This window comes from Lottia gigantea (genome assembly GCF_000327385.1).
Source record: "Lottia gigantea unplaced genomic scaffold LOTGIsca_91, whole genome shotgun sequence".
Taxonomy (NCBI): Eukaryota; Metazoa; Mollusca; class Gastropoda; family Lottiidae; genus Lottia; species Lottia gigantea.
Window position 1 is genome coordinate 98,380 of NW_008710984.1, and position 22,889 is coordinate 121,268.

The 22,889-nt window shown below is 29.6% G+C and overlaps 1 protein-coding gene across 1 annotated transcript; it reads left to right on the top strand.

Moving 5' to 3' along the window:
• Positions 1 to 240: 240 nt before the first annotated feature.
• On the top strand, positions 241 to 22,857 carry LOTGIDRAFT_134504 (hypothetical protein; the record flags this gene model as incomplete). Its single annotated transcript, XM_009068570.1, has 27 exons — positions 241 to 379; positions 698 to 870; positions 1,597 to 1,701; positions 2,251 to 2,350; positions 5,552 to 5,628; positions 5,778 to 5,923; positions 11,581 to 11,646; positions 12,188 to 12,281; positions 12,467 to 12,622; positions 14,103 to 14,219; positions 14,598 to 14,702; positions 15,188 to 15,271; positions 15,630 to 15,780; positions 16,044 to 16,095; positions 16,340 to 16,438; positions 16,745 to 16,856; positions 17,496 to 17,619; positions 17,812 to 18,028; positions 18,377 to 18,518; positions 18,942 to 19,095; positions 19,411 to 19,638; positions 20,018 to 20,097; positions 20,824 to 20,939; positions 21,151 to 21,300; positions 21,554 to 21,665; positions 21,940 to 22,102; positions 22,655 to 22,857. The coding sequence occupies 27 exons, from the start codon at positions 241 to 243 to the stop codon at positions 22,855 to 22,857; spliced, it is 3,465 nt and encodes a 1,154-aa protein (XP_009066818.1).
• Between the last annotated feature and the right edge of the window lie 32 nt (positions 22,858 to 22,889).

The following is a 22,889-nucleotide window of genomic DNA, read 5'->3' on the forward strand; positions in this document are numbered from 1 at the left end:
GCATGCATTAAGATTTGAATGGTTTTTGGAGTAAAACAGTCATAGTAAATTTGATCAAAAATATTTTGATCAAATATGTGTAAGAGCAGAAAAGTGTCTCATTCCACTTGTACATTAAATATTGAAACAATGTTTTTACTGACAAAAGTCTGTTAGCAATGTAAGCAATGTAAGCATTTGTTTATGTTAAAAGTTTATTCCTTACAGAACAATGTAAAAGGTATATAGAAGAGTGAGACCATGTTAAAGGTGTATCATCAGTACAGTAAGATTATAGATTTTAAAAATCTACCTAGTCCTGAAGGCGTGTGGACATTACAAGATGTTGTTGGAGAGGGGACATATGGAGAAGTCTACTTGGCTAAAAACAATGATACAGGTACAACTAGAAAGTACTAAGAACAAATTCTCAATGATTAAGAAAATACCGAACATCTACACAAATTCTTTACAGATGAGCTACTTTAAACAATAATTTCTTAAATGTATTAAAGAGAGTAATGGATGACTGGGATTTAATATTTTCTTATTTTAACCCCAAAAATCCTACTTAACTTAGTAATCAAATCACAAATATTGACCTCAAGAAAAACATCTTGAAAATAAAATCCAACTTAATATAGTATGTTAAGCTAATTTTCGTGTTGTATTACTTCTCTTTATGAGAGTCTGATAATACTTAATGGAATACTTCCAGGCCAAGAAGTAGCAGTAAAGATTTTAGAATCTATACATGAAGTGGTGGAGGAAATAGAAGAAGAGTATTTAGTTTTCCGAGATTTAAGTCATCATCCCAATATTCCTGATTTCTTTGGTTTGTATCTGAAGACTCTAGACCTTGGTGAAGATCAGCTATGGATGGTTATGGAGGTAGATTGTTCTTTTCGCCCAGGACAAGTACATTGGAACTTGTTCACAAAAACCTTTAAAAAACAATTTAGCTGTCTAAATAGATATCTGCTTTACCAACTGATAAAAAATTTAGGGCCTTCTTCTCAACAACATTGATAAGATATAATCCAGATTTTAAGAAATACAGTTATCTAATTGGATAATAAAACAAAATTTAAAATAAAATTTAGTGATTGACCAATCAGACAACTGCAACACTAAAATCATCTTAAATTTTCCAGAATGATACCCATGACGTTTTGTTTCATTACAATTTATCAAGAACTTTCGTCCATCCATGAGCCACTGAAATTCAGTTCATTGAGTAACTTGATAAATTACTGAACTATAGCTGGTAAATTGTTCTAAATAGCTGGTAAATTGTTCTAAATTGCTGGCAAATTGTTCCGAATAGCTGGTAAATTGTTCTAGATAGCTGGTAAATTGTGCTAGGTAGATGTTAAATTGTTCTGAATAACTAGTAAATTGTTTTGAATAGCTGGCAAAGCAAATTTAGACAACTGAATTAGAATAATATCTTCTTGAGTTTATCTAATTTCAGTATTTGGGAGTAAAGGTCTTTGAAATGCAATAGAAAACAAAATATTTCTGACCAGATAGATAATTCTTTTATTGCTCACTGTATTATATCATCATCATCATCATCAACTCAGGTCGGTACAAAATAGCTTTGCTTGTTTTCAGTTATGTGGTGGTGGGTCTGTCACAGACTTATCAAGGGCATTAAGGAAAGAGGGATCTAAATTAGAGGAAAAAATCATAGCATATATTCTTCAAGAAACATTAGTGGTAAGTATTTATGTTTATAGTTTAATGCTTGAAAGCTGAACTATTTTTGTAGGCTATATAAACAGCTTTTTGGATAGGGTCAGCTATCTGTATCACTTTTCAGAAATGAAGTCTGATGCAAGAGCCTAAGTATCTAGACTATTTTAAAGATTTACACCCCTTGTCCTTGCCAGGCTATATGAATATGTCCTTGAAGGGGTTATCAAACTGTGTAAACATCAATACTCCCCTCTAACTGTAAGATGGAACACTGTTTTTTTGTGGCAGTGAAATATCCCTGTTAATAGCGAGTTGGATTGTCGTCTGCTAGGTGATTAGCTACCGTGGGTTTGAATCCTCCTCACAGTAAGAAAAATTCTAATGTCTGTACCAGTGCTTTCGAGAGTCACCCTTGTGTCGACTCTCACCCCCTAATATATACAGTTGTACTAATGATGTCTTAATTGAATTGTATTTAGAATTTATCAAAAAAAAGCTGTACTTAAAGTTTGTTTCAATCATTCTGGTGGTTTGGTATATTGAAATATAGATATTTCTAATGTTCTATAGGCACTGAAATACCTCCATGATAATAATGTAATGCACAGAGATGTAAAAGGCAATAATATATTATTAACTACAGCAGGGCAGGTTAAATTACTAGATTTTGGTAAGTACTGGGTTTAATACTTCTTTTTTCTTCGAACGCACTGCATTGTTTTGCAATTGTTTTTTTTTTTTTTTTTTGTCTACTTCTGGTCACGCTCCCCAGCCAAAACTGCACATGTCACACATTGTCTGACACTATTATTTCTTATACTTTGCGTGTCGCTACTGTTTAAATGTAAAATGACGCATTTTCTTCCAACCGGAAATGACGTATGACGTTAACCATTCATTACGTATTTCGAATTACTGCTCTAATTCTGCATCTATTTTGACCGTAACTTTTGTTTTGTTCATTACTTTAAACCAATGACTAAAAGATAGCACTTTATAAAATTTCAGATTTTGACTTTTGTCGCTGACGTTTTTTGTTTTAATTTTAGCGTTATTTTCAACTTCTACAATTTTATTTCAATCGGTCTAAAAATTTAATAGTAGATAAGCATTTTGATTCCTGACAAAAATCTATTTTCAAAATTTTGATATCACTTCCTGTTTTGACTTCATTCGCCTCTAAACTTGAAATTTCAACTTCCGGAATTTTGTAGGTATTTGAAAAATTCTTTTTGAAATTAGTTAAAATTGTCCCTATAACAATTTTGGAATGAAAAAATTTGAACCGGAAGTAACGTGTTAGACGCCATCTTGATGTGACCAATTTTTGTAAAAATCGATATTATGCTTCAGGGGTAAATCTGATTTGTGTGATTTTGGTTCTAAAGAATCTGCAATCGATTGCTAACAAAACATAGGAAGCCGATTTTTGAATTTTGGATTCGTATTTTTTTTATGTTTTCAGTAATTGTCAAAAATATTAAGGCTCATATCTAGTGACTTTGACCTTTGGTGACCTTGTGACCTGAACAAAAGTTGTTGCCCCGTACGAGATATATCCGATGATATCCTCACTTTTGTTGTGCATCGTTAACTTCCGGTTCTAAAGCCATTGGAAAATCACGATTTTTAACTTTGAAGAGCTCTGTCACGTGACCTAATTAACATACGACAAAAATTCTTCTATATTCTTTGTGTGATACATCACACTTGATATTTTGATCAAAATTGCGCGTTTTAAAAATTGACTTCTATAGTAACTGTGCGTAAAATCACGGTGTCTATAATTTACCAACAGTCACCGTTGCCCTAAAAAAAGTTTAACTACGAATATCTCATGATCTAATGATTGTAAAGACTTGAAATTTTGAACATTATTTAACACAGACAAATTAAAATTTTTGAAGTGGGCGTGGCACATCCGGTGGGCATTTACCTTTACCTGAAATATTTGCAATTGTCATAACTCGCAAAGTTTGCAATTGTCATCCTAGAAATTTTGCATGAAAGTAGATCACAGCTTAGGACAATTTGTGATAAGATTACAGTTGTTTGCGTTTAATAAAGGGAACAGGTGTAACAATTTTAAAAATTTTCATTTTTGAACTTTAACGTAAATGACCTTGACCTTTGCATGGTCAAAGGTCATTGATCTAAGATGACCATTCTTACTTTGATTTTTGATGTGCAACATATACTTCCGGTTTTACACACGCCCGAAAACAGCAATTTACGAAACTTCAAAGGCTCATATTACTTTTATTTAACCTTTGTTGACCTTTTGACCTGAACGAAGGATGTTGCCCCTTAGGAGATATATCCGATAAGGTCTATCACGTGACCTAATTTACATAAGCGAAAATTTATCTTTTGTCCTTATTACACGCAATCTATTCTTTCAATGATATATAACACTTGGTATTTTGATTAAAATTGAATTTGAAAATTTTGTATTGACTTCTATAGTAACTTTGCGTAATTTTAACGGTTTCTATAATCCACCGACAGTCACCGTTGCCTTAAAAAAACTTTTAACTACGAATATCTAATGATCTAATGATTGTAAACACTTGAAATTTTGAACATTATTTGACATTGTACACATTATTACAGACAACACAAAAATTTTGCAGTGGGCGTAGCAAATCTGGGTTACTTTTACCTTTACCATAAATAATTCAAATTGTTATAACTCGAAAAGTTTGCATTTTTCACCATCGAAATTTTACAAAAAATTAAAGCACTATTTGGGACAATATCTGATAGAGTTACATTTTGTTTAGGCCTTTTACTTTAAAAAAGGGAATAGGATTTACAATTTATAAAATTTTGATATTTTGACCATTTACATGCATAATCTTGGTCTTTAGAAGGTCAAAGGTTATTGATCTACGATGTCCATTCATACTTTTATCTTTGATGTCCGACATATATTTTCGCTTTTACAAACGTCCGAAAACAGCAATTTTCAACACTTTTAAGGCTTATATTCTCTTTTATTTGACCTCTGTTGACCTCTTGGCCGAAACACAAATTATTGTACCTTTCCAAAAATATTTTCATTTTTGTTGTGCGAAATGAACTTTTAACTTTACAGCTATTTGAAAATTCGACTTTTTACTACCGAATGTTAACACCTTTTAGTACCGAATGGTAATACTTGCGTCTTTTCACTACCGAACGGTAAACGGTTTAAACGATTTTTTCTACTATTGAACGTTTAGATGCTTTTCTTTCCGGTAAGAAATCCCATTGTGACTTTAAAATGCAACGTTTTATCGATGTATCAGGTTGGATGCGCACTGCTTCGGTACCGTTATAACGGTTCTAGTTATTATTATATCTGTACCAGTGATTACAAGGTTATTACAGAATTCTAGCAGCTATTTTACAGGGCGCAAGTTTATTGGACATTGTTTTGTGAAAGCAGTAAAAGGTCTTTCATGTTCATAACTGTGTATAGAAACCAAGAAACTGCATCAAACAGTGTAAAAAACAAATTGTGCATCTCAAGCTATCAAATCAATCCCCATCAATTAAAAGTCAAAAAGAGTGATTATTCAAGTTTTTTTCTCTCATCGTCATAATTTAATTTCTGTGCCTGGATAATCCACACAAAAAAACTCTCACAAAGTGGTTTTAATTTTGGTCAGCGTAATAGTTTTATTTGCAATTTTTCAATACAAAAGACACTTATGCATGTATTATAGCACAACTAATTAGTGATTTGTCTTGGTACCAATGTCACCTAAGCAACTATGTTTATTATGTGACTATGACTATTGATGGCTTCTGTATTAATTCTGCTATTAGTTAGCCTTTGTGTTAACATTTGAAAGACACTTACCAAAAACATTGTTGTTTATTACAGGTGTGTCTGGGCATTTAGAAGAAAAATTAGGTCGAAGAAAAACTCATGTTGGAACTCCGTATTGGATGGCACCAGAGGTAAATCAATTTCTCATGGACTTTGTGTCTTTGTTACTTCCTTGTTTATATTATCCCTTCCTGTACAATTGTTGGTCTAAGCTCACCAAGGATCCAGTCTATTGGATTAACCAATATCTGATTATAAGTAATATATTCTATATTTGAAGGTCATAGCATGTGAAAACCAATTGGAATATAATTATGATGTGAGGTGTGATATTTGGTCACTAGGTATCACTGCTATAGAATTAGCAGACGGTCACCCACCCTTGTCAGATTTCGATCCTAGAAGAGCTCTATTCAAAATCCCAAGGTAAGAGTTTCATAGTGTTATACGTACCAATTTTTATCTTATATCTTATCTTTTTTCTAAAAACCTCTATGTACTTAATTCACATTTCCAAGAACCTCTATGATCTCACATATTGAAATACTACACATCTACTTCAATAGACTGATTTTCATAAAGTTTATTATGTTGATATTTGATAAAAATTGAAGTTGTACAGATGGAATTTTGACCACCTTGATTTCGAACAGTGAAAATAGCTCTTTTGTATCAATATCCCTGTCATTCTGAATATAGTGTAAATGAATGATATTTAATAATTTTATCAATTCCATGATTTATAAGTTTTAAAATCACTATATTGTAATGCAAAATTAGTAGCAAATCATAACATCTAGGATTCTTATTACCTTTCCCACTTTAATATAACTGTGTGTGCTATCAAACAATACCTATGTTCTGCACATTACACAGGATTGCTGTCTTCATTAGCTCAATAAGAAGCAGAAAAGTAGAAAATACAATTTCATTTTATTGTATTTCCTGTGGAATAATCCATGTTGAATCTGTATAGTAAGTAAGCTAATTACAAGGTTTTCAAGGTTAAATACCTTCTAGAATATTATAATTGGAAACAAATGATTTCTTCTAGTACAAGATGAGTAGTAGAATCAATAGAGCTGTAGGGTGTGGTTGATAACTGGGTGGAAACATGTCACTCAGAAAAAAAATATAACAAATAATGACTTAATATTGTCTTGTCTTATACCACCACACCTTTAATTCTCTTCTGGTTTTATTCAATTATTACTTAACTCATATATAATGTAGGAGTTATGGATGTCCCAAGTTCAATCCCAGCATAGGTCAAGATAATACCTGTCAAAGGGGCTAACATGGTAGAAAGATGTATTCCTTTGTATGGAACAATAAATCGAAGCCCCTTATGCTACAGGTTGTGCAGGTGGCTTAAATCAATCAGCGATTGTAAATCATCTGATTGTACAATCTCTAAAATCAATTTTATATTTAGATTTTTAAACCTTTCATCTTTTATCTTCAGTTCATCTAAGTTTTATTTTTTAAAAAATTGGCCATTGATAAGAAGAGCTGTTAACATTTCAAGTATTTGAGAACCTATGTAACTGCTTTGATATCATTGTACTGTCATTTAGTTTTGAAAAATATCTGATTTTCCATTTGAACACAATTGATGAAACACAATCACATAGTAACATAAGGTGTTGTAAAAAATATTTGATTTCTGGCTTTTGATTTTAACCTATTTTTAAAATAACGAGAAAGTAAATTTATTATGTATTGACCCCCAATATAAAAATGACATTGAAAGCTTTACATGAACAATAACTCAATCAAAGAGTAGCATCAGGTGTAGCATAAGATTTTTGAATTCATGCTTGGTATATAATCAATTTGACAAAATACAAAAATGGTACCATAGTTATTTTATTGTTTTGATCATTGACCTCATTTGAAAACCTAAATACTGCGATGTAAAAAGAGAAATATGTATATATTAAGTAAGTACTAATGAGTTAATAATGAGAGAAAGTGTGATATATTTTATTGACACTCTATCTACCAATCTATAGTTTTTACCTTGATTTCTCTCTACTTCCCCTTATTGATCAATAATATCATTAAAAACTGATTAATTATCTCTTGTTCCACTAACACTGCAACTTCTAAATAGTTCAGAATTCTTAGTTCATTACCATTTATTTTATGTGATATTTAGATTTTCTGAAACACAATGTGCAGTTAAATTTGTGGAGCAAATAACAGAAATTGTTCATGATTATTACTTTCTCTGTGTTATCTAGATTTTCATAAAAACTATGTGCAGCTAGATTTAAGGAACAATAGTTATTAATTAAAGCTTATCATTTGTTATCGTTTTATTGGATATTTTCTGAAAAGTAGAAAATTTAAAAAATGATATTTGCAGTGGACACAACTTCCTAATATTTCCTAATACATCCATGATTTCTGGATGATTATCATGTTCTATGTCTAATTGAAGATTTTCTAAAATATGAAAATTTTGATTAATGAACATTATCAAAGTGCTCAATAGTTTCTATATAGACTATAATATATATATATTGTAATATACAGTATTAGAGAATTTCATCTCTAGAAAATAGAAAATCAGGAAAAACACACTTGGTTCCTGATTCTGTGTAGTATCAAAGATTTAATAGATGATGGAGGTTATGGTTAATTTCTAAAACAAACACAGTGAGTTATAATATACATGCACAATATTGCTCAATACATGGATAGATTGATACATCACTGGTAACAATTGATACAGACTTTTGTCTTACTTTTCTTGGAAATTTTGCAAGACAGTGGTCTTGGCCTACTCTTATTAGGAGCTAGCGTTCAACAGTTGTTGGGTTTGACTATGATATTCTCTTGAAGAAATTACAATATTTGTTAAATATTTCTTACTTTAAACATCAACATCTGTTATAAATGTTTCATCTCTGAAAGGTATATTATATTAATACTTTCACTTTCTGATAATTTTGCTAATGGCCTGCAAGCTAGACTATTAAAAGTTAATAGGATGAATGAATATAATCATGTAAATGTTACAGTTAATAGAACATTCTAGTAATTGATTGGTTATGTCAGGTTTTTCTCTTCTGTTACATCTTTTAGTAAGAAAATTAAAAGGTCACCTCAAGAACAACACTGTTTATATTTTAAAGAAATTTATAGCATTTTGTCACATGTTGCCTATGTAAGTGAATTCCCCTCAGATGTCTTTCTTTCACAGCCCAAGTTTGAATTTGATGAAAATGGCCTAAATCAAGCATGTTGTGAACTATTTTGTGATTTGGTAAATTTTTCGATGGTAGATGGCCTTTTTTTAGTCTGATATGAAATATTGATACAATTGTAGTATTTATTGATTTAATATACAAATAATTTGTACATTCTGGAGTTATTTTGTTTAAAAAAAAACATTTTCAAGTTACTACACTATATAAAAACCAATGGCTGCCATGTCACAGACTGCTGGAGACAATATTTCTAATCATTTGATGCCAGACTATCATCATTTCCAGGAATCACAATCACTTACATGCTGCATAGTGTAATATCCTCAGGTGAAAATGCTAATATGTACCTGAAACTATTAAGATTGTACTGTTTTGTACAACATGTAATACATAGATCAAGAAATTCTTTAAGACAGATTTTTTTATTCATTTTTGGTGATAGCTTTGTATTGCTCAGCTATGTCTGGTTGTGCCAGAAAAGAACTGTAGGATTGAAAACTTGAGGAAAGGTTGTAAATATTTCATTATAAAAGTGTTTCTACACATTATTCTTGATTGGATTATTGATTGGCAGGCATATTTATTTTCAACTCCAGTTTATTTAAACTATGGTGTTATAAACAATTGTTGTTGCTTAATTGTGTTAGGTTTAGGATAAAATGATTATTAAGTGTTTGAGATGCCAATACCTTGATTTTTAAATGGTTTGACGGTTCTTCAATATGACAATATGTAGGTTAATGTTTTTGTACAGCTGATCTCACCCAATGACTTGAAATAGGTTCAAATTCTCCAAATACGACTGTACGATTGGATTTTCTCTCAAATAGATAAGTATGATAAAGATTATGTATTTTTGTTTAATTATGTATTTGAGTAAAACATAGTTCATGATGTGATTGTATGTTAATCCCTTATGACATACTAATAATGCATATTATTGTATTGGTCATTCACCAAGACCTTCAAGATGTCTATCTGTCTGCTGCTGGTAATTGGGAACATTATATCCCTCAACATGTGTAATCATAGCATAAAAAACTTTTGCTAAATATGGATAAGACCGTGGTAGATATGTTATATATGAGACTTTGATGGTTTGTGACTCTGTGGTTTCAGAATCGTTGTAATTTTAACTCAAAGTTGGCATCTTATATTATCTTTGGGTTGCTGATATATCCAACATATTATTACCTTGAAATATGATTTTAAAGAAGGGAAGTTTGTGGTCCAAAATATGGTTCATTTTAATGTGTCACTTCTGGTTGGGAAATGTGATCAATTTAGAAAGTGGTCAGACATTATGGTATTAATTTAAGTCTAAATTTGCCATTACAATGTTGTAGCTAGGTCAAACTTGTCCTGAACATCTGATGCCATATTGTAATCAACTCTAGGTGTTATTGACAACTTTCTGTTTGGTTAAGCTTTAAGTTAGATAATTCATTCATTTATATTTATTGATTTTTGGATTCTTCAATTAATAAAGTAGATGTAAACAAAAATAAAGTTCAGTTTACATGATTAATAAAGCTTTAACATACATGTTATGTAATCACACTCTTTTTTCATCATATTGACAATACTTAAAGACTTGTTGGCAGTTTCTCTTTGTCTGTATTTGCCGTGCTAACACTGACAAATGTAGGGCAATAGGGTAAAATTATTAAAATAAATGAACATCACAGCACAGATCATCATGACAATTGTGATTTCTTTTTCACAGCCAAGTATTTTTGTGACTGCAGTAATTTGCTTGTTGATTTTTATTGGTTGATTTTTCAAGCAATATCTGTAGCTCAGTTGGGTAGAGTGTTAGAATTTGTAATCTTGAAACTCTTAAAAAATAATGTGTCACATAATAAAGTCATCTTTCATCATTATTACAAGCAACAGTCAGAGGTTTGACCAAGCAAAAGGAGATAGAGAAGATACTCTGGAAGATTAGTTGTAAAATATGGTTCTTGCTTGTACTTGCTCTTGCTTGGTATATCATTGATTCAGACTGTTTAATATTGTAAAATATAAGTTTGTATATAACATTATTTATTCATTCATCACTTTAAATCACTTGCGCTGTGGTAAAATCAGCTAAAAGGTTTCCAATCAATAATTGTAATTGATAAGAATCGTAATGACATTTGTTTTGTAAACAATACACATGTATCAACCGTAATGTTTGTTATTTTATTATTGATCTGCTAATTACATTTATGACATTGGTAATTATCAGTTAAAGGTTCAGTCCCAGATATTTTTATTTCACATGATAGAATTGATCAATTTTGGCTTAATTGTATTTAATATATGTTGCAATAGCCACAAAGAAATTTGATATAAAGCTGAGAAGCATATTAGATATCATTAGAAATTCTATTCAAATAAAGTGTACAAAATTTACTACAGATAATATAAGTATATTTGTTCACTTCCCCCTCTGATTTATAAATATAAACATGTGTAATCTAATTTGATTTTCAGCAGAATGAATAGTAAAAGCAACTATACAGACAGACTAGACTTTTATTTTATTGATTACTGCTTAAATTAATGACAAATTTGTGGACTAGTTGTGTTTATAATTTGAATGATCTTCAGATTTGGAAAAAAATATCTATACTCTACTTTATACATTGCTAATGGGTTCAATATTCGGCATTTTTTATGGAAATGTTTGAATTATTTTAAGTATAGTCAAAGTTTTGCTATTGAAAATGAGAGAGAACTAAGTGTTATAGTGATTGATTTTTTTAAAAAGTTTACAAAACCAGAATTACTTTAATAGAAACACCATTTGCAAAAATTGATCTGTGCACCAAATGGAGACATTTTTGAACAATATTTGTTAATGATCTTGTTTTACAGAAACCCTCCACCAACAGTTAAAACTCCGACAGAATGGTCTGAAAACTTTTTAGATTTTATAAAAAAGTAAGTGTCCTTGTCAGTTATCAAAAATGTTACAGTTGAGGCATAAGCAGTTAATCCAATGGTACACAGCACTAGATCTTATATTTATCTAGATTTTGTTCTTTAAGAGACAGGTTTGTCATCCATTTGACCAGTCATATCATAGTCTCAGAAGTAGAATTTTTTTTATCTAAGTTAATCAGACGAAATTTAACCTTCAAATCCATGTGCGTCCAGAATTACCTGCGTTTTAAAGTTAAAATGATGATTTGTCTTTTCTTGAGACTCTGACATGTATGGTAAAGACATATATAGAAATAGACAGTGAATACCTAGTTTGAGGTATTTTTGAAGGAATTTTGTTAATTATATGCAATTCAAGTATTTCTGAAGAATATTATAGTTGACAACCTCTGAAAATATTCAACCTGTCCCTTAAAAAGGTTGTTTATCTTTCAAATTGTGTAGTGGGACTTTACACACAGTAGATTTGATACATATTTCATTTCACACCATTAAATGAGAAACTGAAATGTGTACTGTATGTTTTAATTGTAAATAGATGTTTGATTAAAGACTTTGAAAAGAGACCATTTACAGAAGAGTTGTTACAGCATAGATTTATAACCCAGCTTATTGATGAAGATATTCCTTCTGTAAGATATTGTTATTATTTCCATCATTCACATTTTTAAAAAAAGAAAGCTTCATGGCTCTTGGTACTTTGGATTGTATTTTAAAAGTATCTTCCATGTTAGATATATCTATGTCATTCTCTATCACAGATGGAAAATATAATCTGTAACTTAACCACCTGACTTCAGCTAGCCTATAATTTCAGATTAAAGAAAAATTGAAAACATTTACCTCAAAAATGGAGAGGACAGTTACAGCACCTGATGTCACTACTAAACATGGTCAATTTAAATCAGGTTGTAAAGCACAGAAAGAGGTCAAGATATCCTCAGACTTGGCTAAATTAGAAAACTTGGATGAGGTTAGAGATGATTATTTGATTTGTATTAAACAATTTTTTGAGCAAGAGCTGGGTATTTTTAAAAGATTCTCTGATTTTTGCTTAAAAAATAATACCTATTACCAGCATAAAACAATTTTTTCCCAGTGAAACATGATCTGATGCAGTGATTTAGGAAACTATTGTATTTCAACTATTAACAAGACATACACAAGATCAAGTTTATATTTATATTGGTGATATTTAATTATAGGAAACTACTGTATCTCAACTATTAACAAGATATATACAAGATCAAGTTTATATTTATATTGGTGATATTTTATCATAGGAAATTATTGTATCTCAACTATTAGCAAGATATATACAAGATCAAGTTTATATTTATATTGGTGATATTTTATTATAGGAAACTATTGTATCTCAACTATTAACAAGATATATACAAGATCAAGTTTATATTTATATTGGTGATATTTTATTATAGGAAACTATTGTATCTCAACTATTAACAAGATATATACAAGATCAAGTTTATATTTATATTGGTGATATTTTATTATAGGAAACTGTTGTATCTCAACTATTAACAAGATATTTACAAGATCAAGTTTATATTTATATTGGTGATATTTTATTATAGGAAACTATTGTATCTCAACTATTAACAAGATATATACAATATCAAGTTTATATTTATATTGGTGATATTTTATTATAGGAAACTATTGTATCTCAACTATTAACAAGATATTTACAAGATCAAGTTTATATTTATATTGGTGATATTTTATTATAGGAAACTATTGTATCTCAACTATTAACAAGATATATACAAGATCAAGTTTATATTTATATTGGTGATATTTTATTTTAGGAAACTATTGTATCTCAACTATTAACAAGATATATACAAGATCAAGTTTATATTTATATTGGTGATATTTTATTATAGGAAACTATTGTATCTCAACTATTAACAAGATATATACAAGATCAAGTTTATATTTATATTGGGGATATTTTATTATAGGAAACTATTGTATCTCAACTATTAGCAAGCTATATACAAGATCAAGTTTATATTTATATTGGTGATATTTTATTATAGGAAACTATTGTATCTCAACTATTAACAAGATATATACAAGATCAAGTTTATATTTATATTGGTGATATTTTATTATAGGAAACTATTGTATCTCAACTATAAACAAGATATATACAAGATCAAGTTTATATTTATATTGGTGATATTTTATTATAGGAAACTATTGTATCTCAACTATTAACAAGATATATACAAGATCAAGTTTATATTCATCTTGGTGATATTTTATTATAGGAAACTGTTGTATCTCAACTATAAACAAGATATATACAAGATCAAGTTTATACTTATATTGGTGATATTTTGTTATAGGAAACTATTGTATCTCAACTATTAACAAGATATATACAAGATCAAGTTTATATTTATATTGGTGATATTTTATTATAGGAAACTATTGTATCTCAACTATTAACAAGATATATCCAAGATCAAGTTTATACTTATATTGGTGATATTTTGTTAGCCTTAAATCCTTTTACACCTATACCAATTTATACAGAAGAGGTTAGTAATTTTTGATATAGTTGATAAAAACCTTTTTAGTATTTTTTAATCTACTATGAAATAGTATGTTTTTAAAAGTGCATTTCCAAAAAATATTATTCATTATGCTGTTCTAGGCATGTACTCAGACCTTACGAGAAATATTTTTTGAAACATAATATTTAGAAATAAGATTATTGATTGCAGTTTTTAGAGCTACACTTTTTCTATTCGTAGCAATTGATACACCAAACAATAGTTACTGAATATCATTGTCTAAATAAAACTAAGGATGGGTTTTATCATGCTTCATTATAGGATTGTAGTAGTTCAATTTTTTTTTTTTTTAAACTTGCTTCGATGTTACCATAGGTACTGATTAAACTGTATATTTTTTAGTATTCTAAAATGTATATGAATGCCAGTAAAGATGATAACCCACCTCATATATTTGCTGTGGCAGATGAATCATATCAATTAATGATGCATAATAAAAATAATCAGGTATGGCTTTTGTATCTTTAGCTCATTCTTTTAAGTTAGTTATATGCAACTATTTTTTGTGACATACTGCTTTTGTGTGTTCTGTAAAAGGTAAACAAATGTGAAGAATTGAAACAAGCTACAAATCTCATCTTTCTGAAATTACAAAACACATTAGGCACTGTGCTCATTTGCTAAATATGTGATAAAGTGGCATTTTCTAGAAATTTCATCAGTAATTATTCAACTTGAGTGTATTTATGACTAAAAAATGGCAGTTGCTGTCTGTTGCACTGCCAAAAACAAGATATTTGGTTGACCTGAACAGTCAGTATCTGCAACTATCTACTGTACTTGATAGCAGTTGTATGTCTAGCCATTTAATTCTTGACGTAAGCTTTGCTCATGTAGTTTTTGAAGTATAAAATGTAATTCTTTGATTCATTAGTAGACTAAGATCATATCTATGCTGACCAGTTATATCACTATTTCAATACGTTTTTCAGTGTATAGTTATCAGTGGTGAATCAGGGGCTGGTAAAACAGAAAGTGCTAATTTATTGGTTCAACAACTGACGCAGTTGGGAAAAGTAAGGAATACAAATTTATTTGTTCATTTATTTACCTCTCTCATTCTTTGTTTTGTGAATATCATGGGGTCTTCCAATCAATCATTTATTGATTTCATGTAAGTACATAACAGTAAAGATCAGATACTGCAATGAGTGATGAATAAGATTATTGTGAATGGCGAATTAATTGCAAAATTATTATTGATTAGAAATGATTATTGCCTTGATCATTTTTGATCATCATCATTGTCATTATTATCATTATTATCAATGGGGGAGGGAGTGGTTAATGGTCACAATGTTGTGGATTCCATATACAATAAACAAAGTTTTCAAGAAATCTTTTAATGAAAAGAATGTTATTGAATTATTGTAGGCACCTAATAGAACATTAGAAGAGAGAATATTACAAGTCAATCCTCTTATGGAAGCATTTGGTAATGCTAAAACAGTTATTAATGACAATTCCAGTCGATTTGGGAAATATCTAGAAATGTTTTTTACTCCTACGGGAACTATAATAGGAGGTATTTAATTTTTCATTTTAATTTTGTTAAGTGATGGCATTCTTACCTATTCGAACCACCTGATGCCATTGGGTTGGTCAACTCAGCTTGTCTTTCAAAGAGTAATCATAGCTAATAGCAAATAGAACTATTAAAAAGAACTTAAGTGATAAACATCATTCATTTTTCAACCTATTTTAATGGAAGTTTGTAAAAGTTGTTTGTTCTCCAAACACATGCTGAAGTTGGTGAATTTGAACATGATCCTCTATCTTGAATTACAGCTAAAATAACAGAATATTTATTAGAGAAATCAAGAGTCATATATCAAGCCAAGTAAGATTTTATTTCTGTATTTTCATACACGGGCTTGACATTTTATAAAACTTTGAGCTATTTGGACTAATTTTGTTAAAACAAACTTTATTATTCAGCACAAGACTATTCTGAAACCAAAAAAACTAAATTTGTTTTCATATTTTAAGGCAAGACTGTAATTTGACAGTACTTCATATTTATCAATTAAAAATGAAATTATTTTATGACAATCTCTTTTAATGGCTTTTTTTTTGTTCTGTAGAGGAGAGGAGAATTTTCATATATTTTATTATATACATGATGGTTTAGTATCAGGAGATGACAGTGATTCTTATTTTCTTGGTGATTCCAAACATTATAGGTATTTTTTACATTTTCCCTCAGCACTTTTTTTGTTTAGTTTTTTGTTACTATTACTGATTTGAATAGTCATTAAAGTAAATTCAATACAAGCTTTACAATCAAAATAGAAATTGAGACATTACAAGATATTACATATTTCCCTATAGTATCAAGAGATATGTTTGGTTAAAGAAACACGTAGATATATTATTGTGGATCCAGTTGTACCTGTATATACCTGTACCTGTACCTGCAATAATTTTGTACAGGCTTTTACATTATCATAAAAGTGACTTAGTAAGCAAACTGATGATTTATTTTGTAGATATATCAATGAACATACCAATAAACCACCAGATATCTCATCTCTTTCTGGTAATAGAGTCAAATTTAAAGCTATACAGCACTGTTTTAAAATTATTGGTTTTCAACCAGAGGTAGGATATATTGTTATTCTTTTTTAAATCTAATTCACTAATGAACATTGTTTTGTTTTTAAACACCTATATTATAAGGTGGACTGTTGTCACCCCTGTCTATCTGTCTTCACATTTATCCAGCTGGTCACATTTGCTTGTAAACACTATAGAGACTACATATTTGATTTTGGATATTGGATTTTGATGAAATTAGGTATGCTTAAGTATGTTGAGGAAATCTAGGTAGAATGAGTGAGGTTTTGATTGCATTTTGATCAATAGTTTTTGAGTAATTGGTGTAAGTGTAATGATATAGTAATTGTATATTATGATGTGTAGGAAGTAAAAGATGTATTCAGTATATTAGCTGCTATATTACATATTAGTAATATCATATTTACTAGTAAAGTGTAATGATATAGTATTTGTATATTATGATGTGTAGGAAGTAAAAGATGTATTCAGTATATTAGCTGCTATATTACATATTAGTAATATCATATTTACTAGTAAAGTGTAATGATATAGTATTTGTATATTATGATGTGTAGGAAGTAAAAGATGTATTCAGTATATTAGCTGCTATATTACATATTAGTAATATCATATTTACTAGTAAAGTGTAATGATATAGTAATTGTATATTATGATGTGTAGGAAGTAAAAGATGTATACAGTATATTAGCTGCTATATTACACATTGGTAATATAGTTTTCACTGGCAAAGAGTTAAATGGTGAAGATAAGTGTATTATAGATGATGACAAATTAATATTTACAGGTGAGAATTACAGACGTCTTAGTTTTGATATTGAATTTGTATTCTACTATATTTTCATACAATCTCTGAAAACTTGAAATTATTAAGTAATGCAAATGATAGAGCCATTAAAGGTGGAAGTGTTATGCTGTCATTAAGTTCATTAAATTTTAATTGGAATGCATTTGACTAAAATGTGATTGTCTTTTTCAGTATCTAGATTATTGGGTATAGATAAAGGTGAATTAACAGAAACACTTACTACAACTGGTATGGTAGCTAAAGGAGAGATTATAATACGTAATAACACTGTACAGGAGGCTATCAATACTAGAGATGCTATGGCAAAGGCTTTATATGGTCGACTTTTTAGTTGGATTGTCAATCGTATTAGTTCCTTGTTAAAACCTGGCAAATCATTATCAGAAGAGTAAGTATCTAGGATTTTTGAACAAATTTAAACCAAAAACATGATAACTTACTGAATGATGTACTTATCAGAAAAAATAATCTCAAAGTGATATTTGTTCCAAAAGGGTAAGCATGTCTTGTCCTGCTTGCAACACCTGTTCATTAAGTAAGGGACCTTAAATGCAAAACAATGTTTGGACATGGGCTCTAGATCTAGAGCTTAAAACTGATAAATGGTTTGTTCACTGGCCAATCTCATTGTCCAATGTTGAAAAGGTTTTCATTTTAATGTATATGTGGATAAAATAGTAATTGTAGTTCAGAATTAAGTTACACTGAATTTGAAAATTTCTTAATATCATTTCAGAAATGACGGGCCAGTCATAGGATTATTAGATATTTTTGGTTTTGAAAACTTTGAGAAGAATTCATTTGAACAAGTGTGTATTAATATAGCAAATGAACAAATTCAGTATTATTTTAATCAGCATATTTTTGCCTGGGAAATGGTGAGTGACTTCTGATTCATATATTTTTACAATTTCTTTACACACATGAAGGTTTTTTTTACATAGACCGTGTACTGAAGATGTATATTTTAGTGACCCCCATCATTCAATACCTGACCTAAAAATATATGTGACATTATTACACATTAATAGGGAAATGATATATACAATACTACTGACAACAATTTTTATTATTGAGTAGATATCTCAATATTCATCACAAGTGTTGGTTAAGCTAACATTGCTGATTGGTTGAATTGCTGAACACATTTTTCTTTTAAATGGCAATAGATCTAAAAAAAATGAAATGATCCAAAGATTAAATTCAATTAAGTTGTACTCTAATGCATTTGAACACCTGGTCCTCAGAGACCCATGATGTATTAATTGATGTCACCAAGGTTTGTTAAAATTATTTTCCAGCAAGAGTATAGTAATGAAGGAATAGATGGAAGTGATATTAATTATGTTGATAATAGAGATATATTAGACATGTTTCTAATGAAGCCACTTGGTTTACTGGCTTTACTAGATGAAGAGAGTCATTTTCCTAAAGCTACAGATCAGACATTAGTTGGTAAGTTGACAAGAAATTGAATTGATACAAAGTGTCAGGCATCAATTAAGTTACTAACGTATCAGAAAGGAGTTCATGATATCATTCATTAAATCTAATACTTAAATCAAAATAATTCACTATAAAAAATTAATATCATTATATATCAGAAAAAAACCCACATTTGTTTATGATTTGTTTTTTTATTGATACCCCTTTAATTGAACAATTAGGAAATATGATTTATACACAGTCACCAGAATTTTGTCATCAGATATAGTAGAGTTGTATAGATATAGATCCAATTAATTCATCCTGTTTAAATCAATTTTTCAGATAAATTTCATCATAATATTAAATCAAGTGTATACAGCAGACCAAAAGCTGATAACTTGACATTCTGTATTGAACACTATGCTGGCAGGGTGGAATATGATGCTACAGGTTTTCTGGAGAAGAATCGTGACCGTCTGTCAGTTGAAGTTGTTAATATATTACGTACAGCAGATAATAGTGTAGTAAAACCTTTATTTCTTACACCTCTTTCTAAAACAGGTAATAAAAGTTTGATATTTGATTAGACATTGAATTAATCAGTCCAACCAATCATTTTTTAACAATGTTTTTAGAAATAAGTCTTCTTTCAAACTTATATCAAATTTGAATTCAATAAACAATTACTTCATGCAATAGTTAAAACATTATATAGTGAAATAATTATCTAAATTTTAGACATACTGACCTGAACTTTAGAACTTCTTGTAGGTGTGATTCTCTTAATGCATTATTTTTATGCAAATGATTTTTTTCATTCTTGAGTCTTATACTCTTAGAGCAATTATCTTTGTAAGAATTGTTCCATATATTTACAAAATGATTATCTGTTGATAGGTAACCTACAATATGGTAGTTTAGCATCTAGTCAATCCAGTTCCATATCAAGTACACTACCTTCACCTGTTGGAAATGGTGGTATTATGGTACAGAGTTTTAATTCTAGAAACACTACTAGTCTTGGTGGCAGTCGGGTATGTGCTTTATTCAGTTTAGTTGTAGGCTATCCTATTGATACCATTTGCATGGGTATCTGATTGTCATCTGCATGGATTCTTTCTTTTATTCCCAATTTTTGTTTCTATTGGTTTGTCCACATTTTCAGTCCATGCACAATTAATTTATACTCCATCCGGAACTGATATTTTGTTTGTACTGATGCAAGGAGTATTGGTTTCACAATTTCTGCAAGGTACTTGTGAATCATGTTGAATCTAATTTTTGATGTAAATAAACGATAGTTATGCTTGGCTGCTAGTAAATATTGTGTGATCTGATACTAGATATGTCAATTCATGCAAAATGCTAATAATTTTTGTGATACCAAATCAGAAATCAGCATGGTTATGATGACAATTATTTTGTTTTCAGATATACTCTGCTATTGTAAGTAACTGTTGAAATAGATGTGGTTTTGTTTTGGCCTCATTTCATTTTTTGCCTTTTTAGATTTTAGTTTAATCTTTTTTGTTTCATTCCATATTTCAAAACCCAATTTGTTTAGTTCTTTTTAGTTTGTATCATTTTTTGCTGATGTAGAGGCTTTTGTTTTAAAAAAAGTTTTGTAGAGAAATGATGGTCTTCACGATACAGAAAAATTGCCAAAACTTTATTGTGCTTGGTGTGCATCAATTTGTTTTGGTTGCATGTAAAAATGAGTATAATTTTGATTGCATATTTTTGATCTAATTTCAGCATGCAACTGGATCAGCTAGTATGACAAGAATCCAACAAACTGTAGCCACATATTTCAGATATTCTCTGATGGATTTACTGGCAAAAATGGTCACTGGTTCACCTCATTTTGTCAGGTTTTTAGAATTATATAACATTCAATATGTGCTTTCCTTCTTATAAAATCTTATTCATTAGCCATTTTATAAATAACAGAAAGAGTTTATTATATATGTTTAATGAGGAAGAAATATGTAATGAACATAATAGTATTATCAGTTAAAACATCCCCACTATGAAATCTTATTGATAAACAATGATTAAAGTCATCCTGAAATTAAATTGTAGATGTTTAAAACCAAATGATGTGAAAGATCCTGGCCATTTTGATTCAACAAAGGTTTTAACCCAGTTACGTTATACAGGTGTATTAGAGACAACTAAAATCAGACGTCAGGGCTATTCACACAGAGTTCTCTTTAATGATTTTATTAAAAGGTCAGTCACTTTCAATGAGAGTACTTGTCTGTTGATTAGTCCTATATAACATAGCTCAGTAGGATGTAGACTGTAGTACTTTTCAAGTTTAAAGAATAAAAGTCTGCTTGTATCCATAATCTGCTTAATTTTTTTTTTCTTTTTTCATTTTTGCTAAAAAATAATTTCATTATCTTGGCCAGATCGATTCTGTTGTTTCTAGTGTGTGTATTTTTCCCTGCATCTTTTGTTTATACTTGTATAACTGTTACAGATATCATATGTTAGGGTTTAATTGGAATGAAGCTCCATCTGGAAATAAAGAATCCTGTAAAATTCTATTAGAAAGGCTTGGTCTGGAAAATTGGGCTTTAGGAAAAACCAAGGTGAGGAAGTAATTTTGTTCATATTCTTTGAATATACCAGCTAGATTTCATGTATACTTATCATAATGTCATGTTATGTATTGTGTATTAATATGGGATTAATATATGACTTCTCGTTGCAGCGTTAAACAAACATTGTATAACATAAATATTGTTTAACTCTCTAAAAATGAAAGTGCAATTTGCCTGCTGAAATGGGGGAAAAACGTAGATTTGATCAGTGGTCAGTTCGGGTATAATATTATCTATAGCTATGCTAATTGAACTGTTTCAGGTGTTTTTAAAATATTACCATTCAGAACAGTTAACTAGATTGTTTGAAGACAGGAACCATAAGATTATCACAATTCAATCCCATGTTAGAACCTTTCTAGCCAGGAATAGATTTTATAAGTTAAGATGGAGTAGAGAAAAAGCTGCCTTACAAATCCAAACATGTAAGTTTACAGTTATTTACTTACAGAGAGAAGCTTGGCATATCTCCTTTGGCTTTGATTAAATATGAATTTAAATATGCACTGAAATCCATTTTTAAGGAGTCTAATAGCCTCTATTTGTATCATTCCTAGGCTTTATTTTAACAAAGTATTGAGACTAGATAAGATATAAGCTTCATAAGGGTTTAAATTAAAAATAAGATTTTATTGTCATATCATGAAGTCTTTGGGATGCTTTGCTTAATTAACTTGCAATGTCTTTTAGGTTTCCGAGGTCACAAGGAAAGAAAGAAATTTCTTAAAGAATCTAATAGGAGGTCAAATGCAGCATTAGATGTGCAAAAAGGTAATGTGTGAGAAATATATATTCTAAATAATGTTAGAAACAAGTTATATGTGTAGAAGTAGAAGTTTAATGACACAACTGACCCTAGACCCTTGATGACTCATAAATGTATATTTGATATTGTAAGATATTGTAGCAAAAGAATGTCATTGACTTATTATAGCTTTATAATTACCATGAAATTAATTCAATTTCTTACTTTTCAGTTTTCCGAGGGTATTTAGTTCGTAAAGATACTAAGCCACAAATTGCTCAAAGACGCAAAGCTTCCATAGCAATCCAATCAGCATTCAGAGGTCACATGACCCGTAAACAAGCCAGAAAATCTAGAATGAATGAAGATGATAGTGCTAGAAAGATTCAGAGAAGTAAGTTTATGAGAGTTTTATGTGACAGTTTAATACTGTGATTTGCATTTTATAAATGATTTGACATGATAGT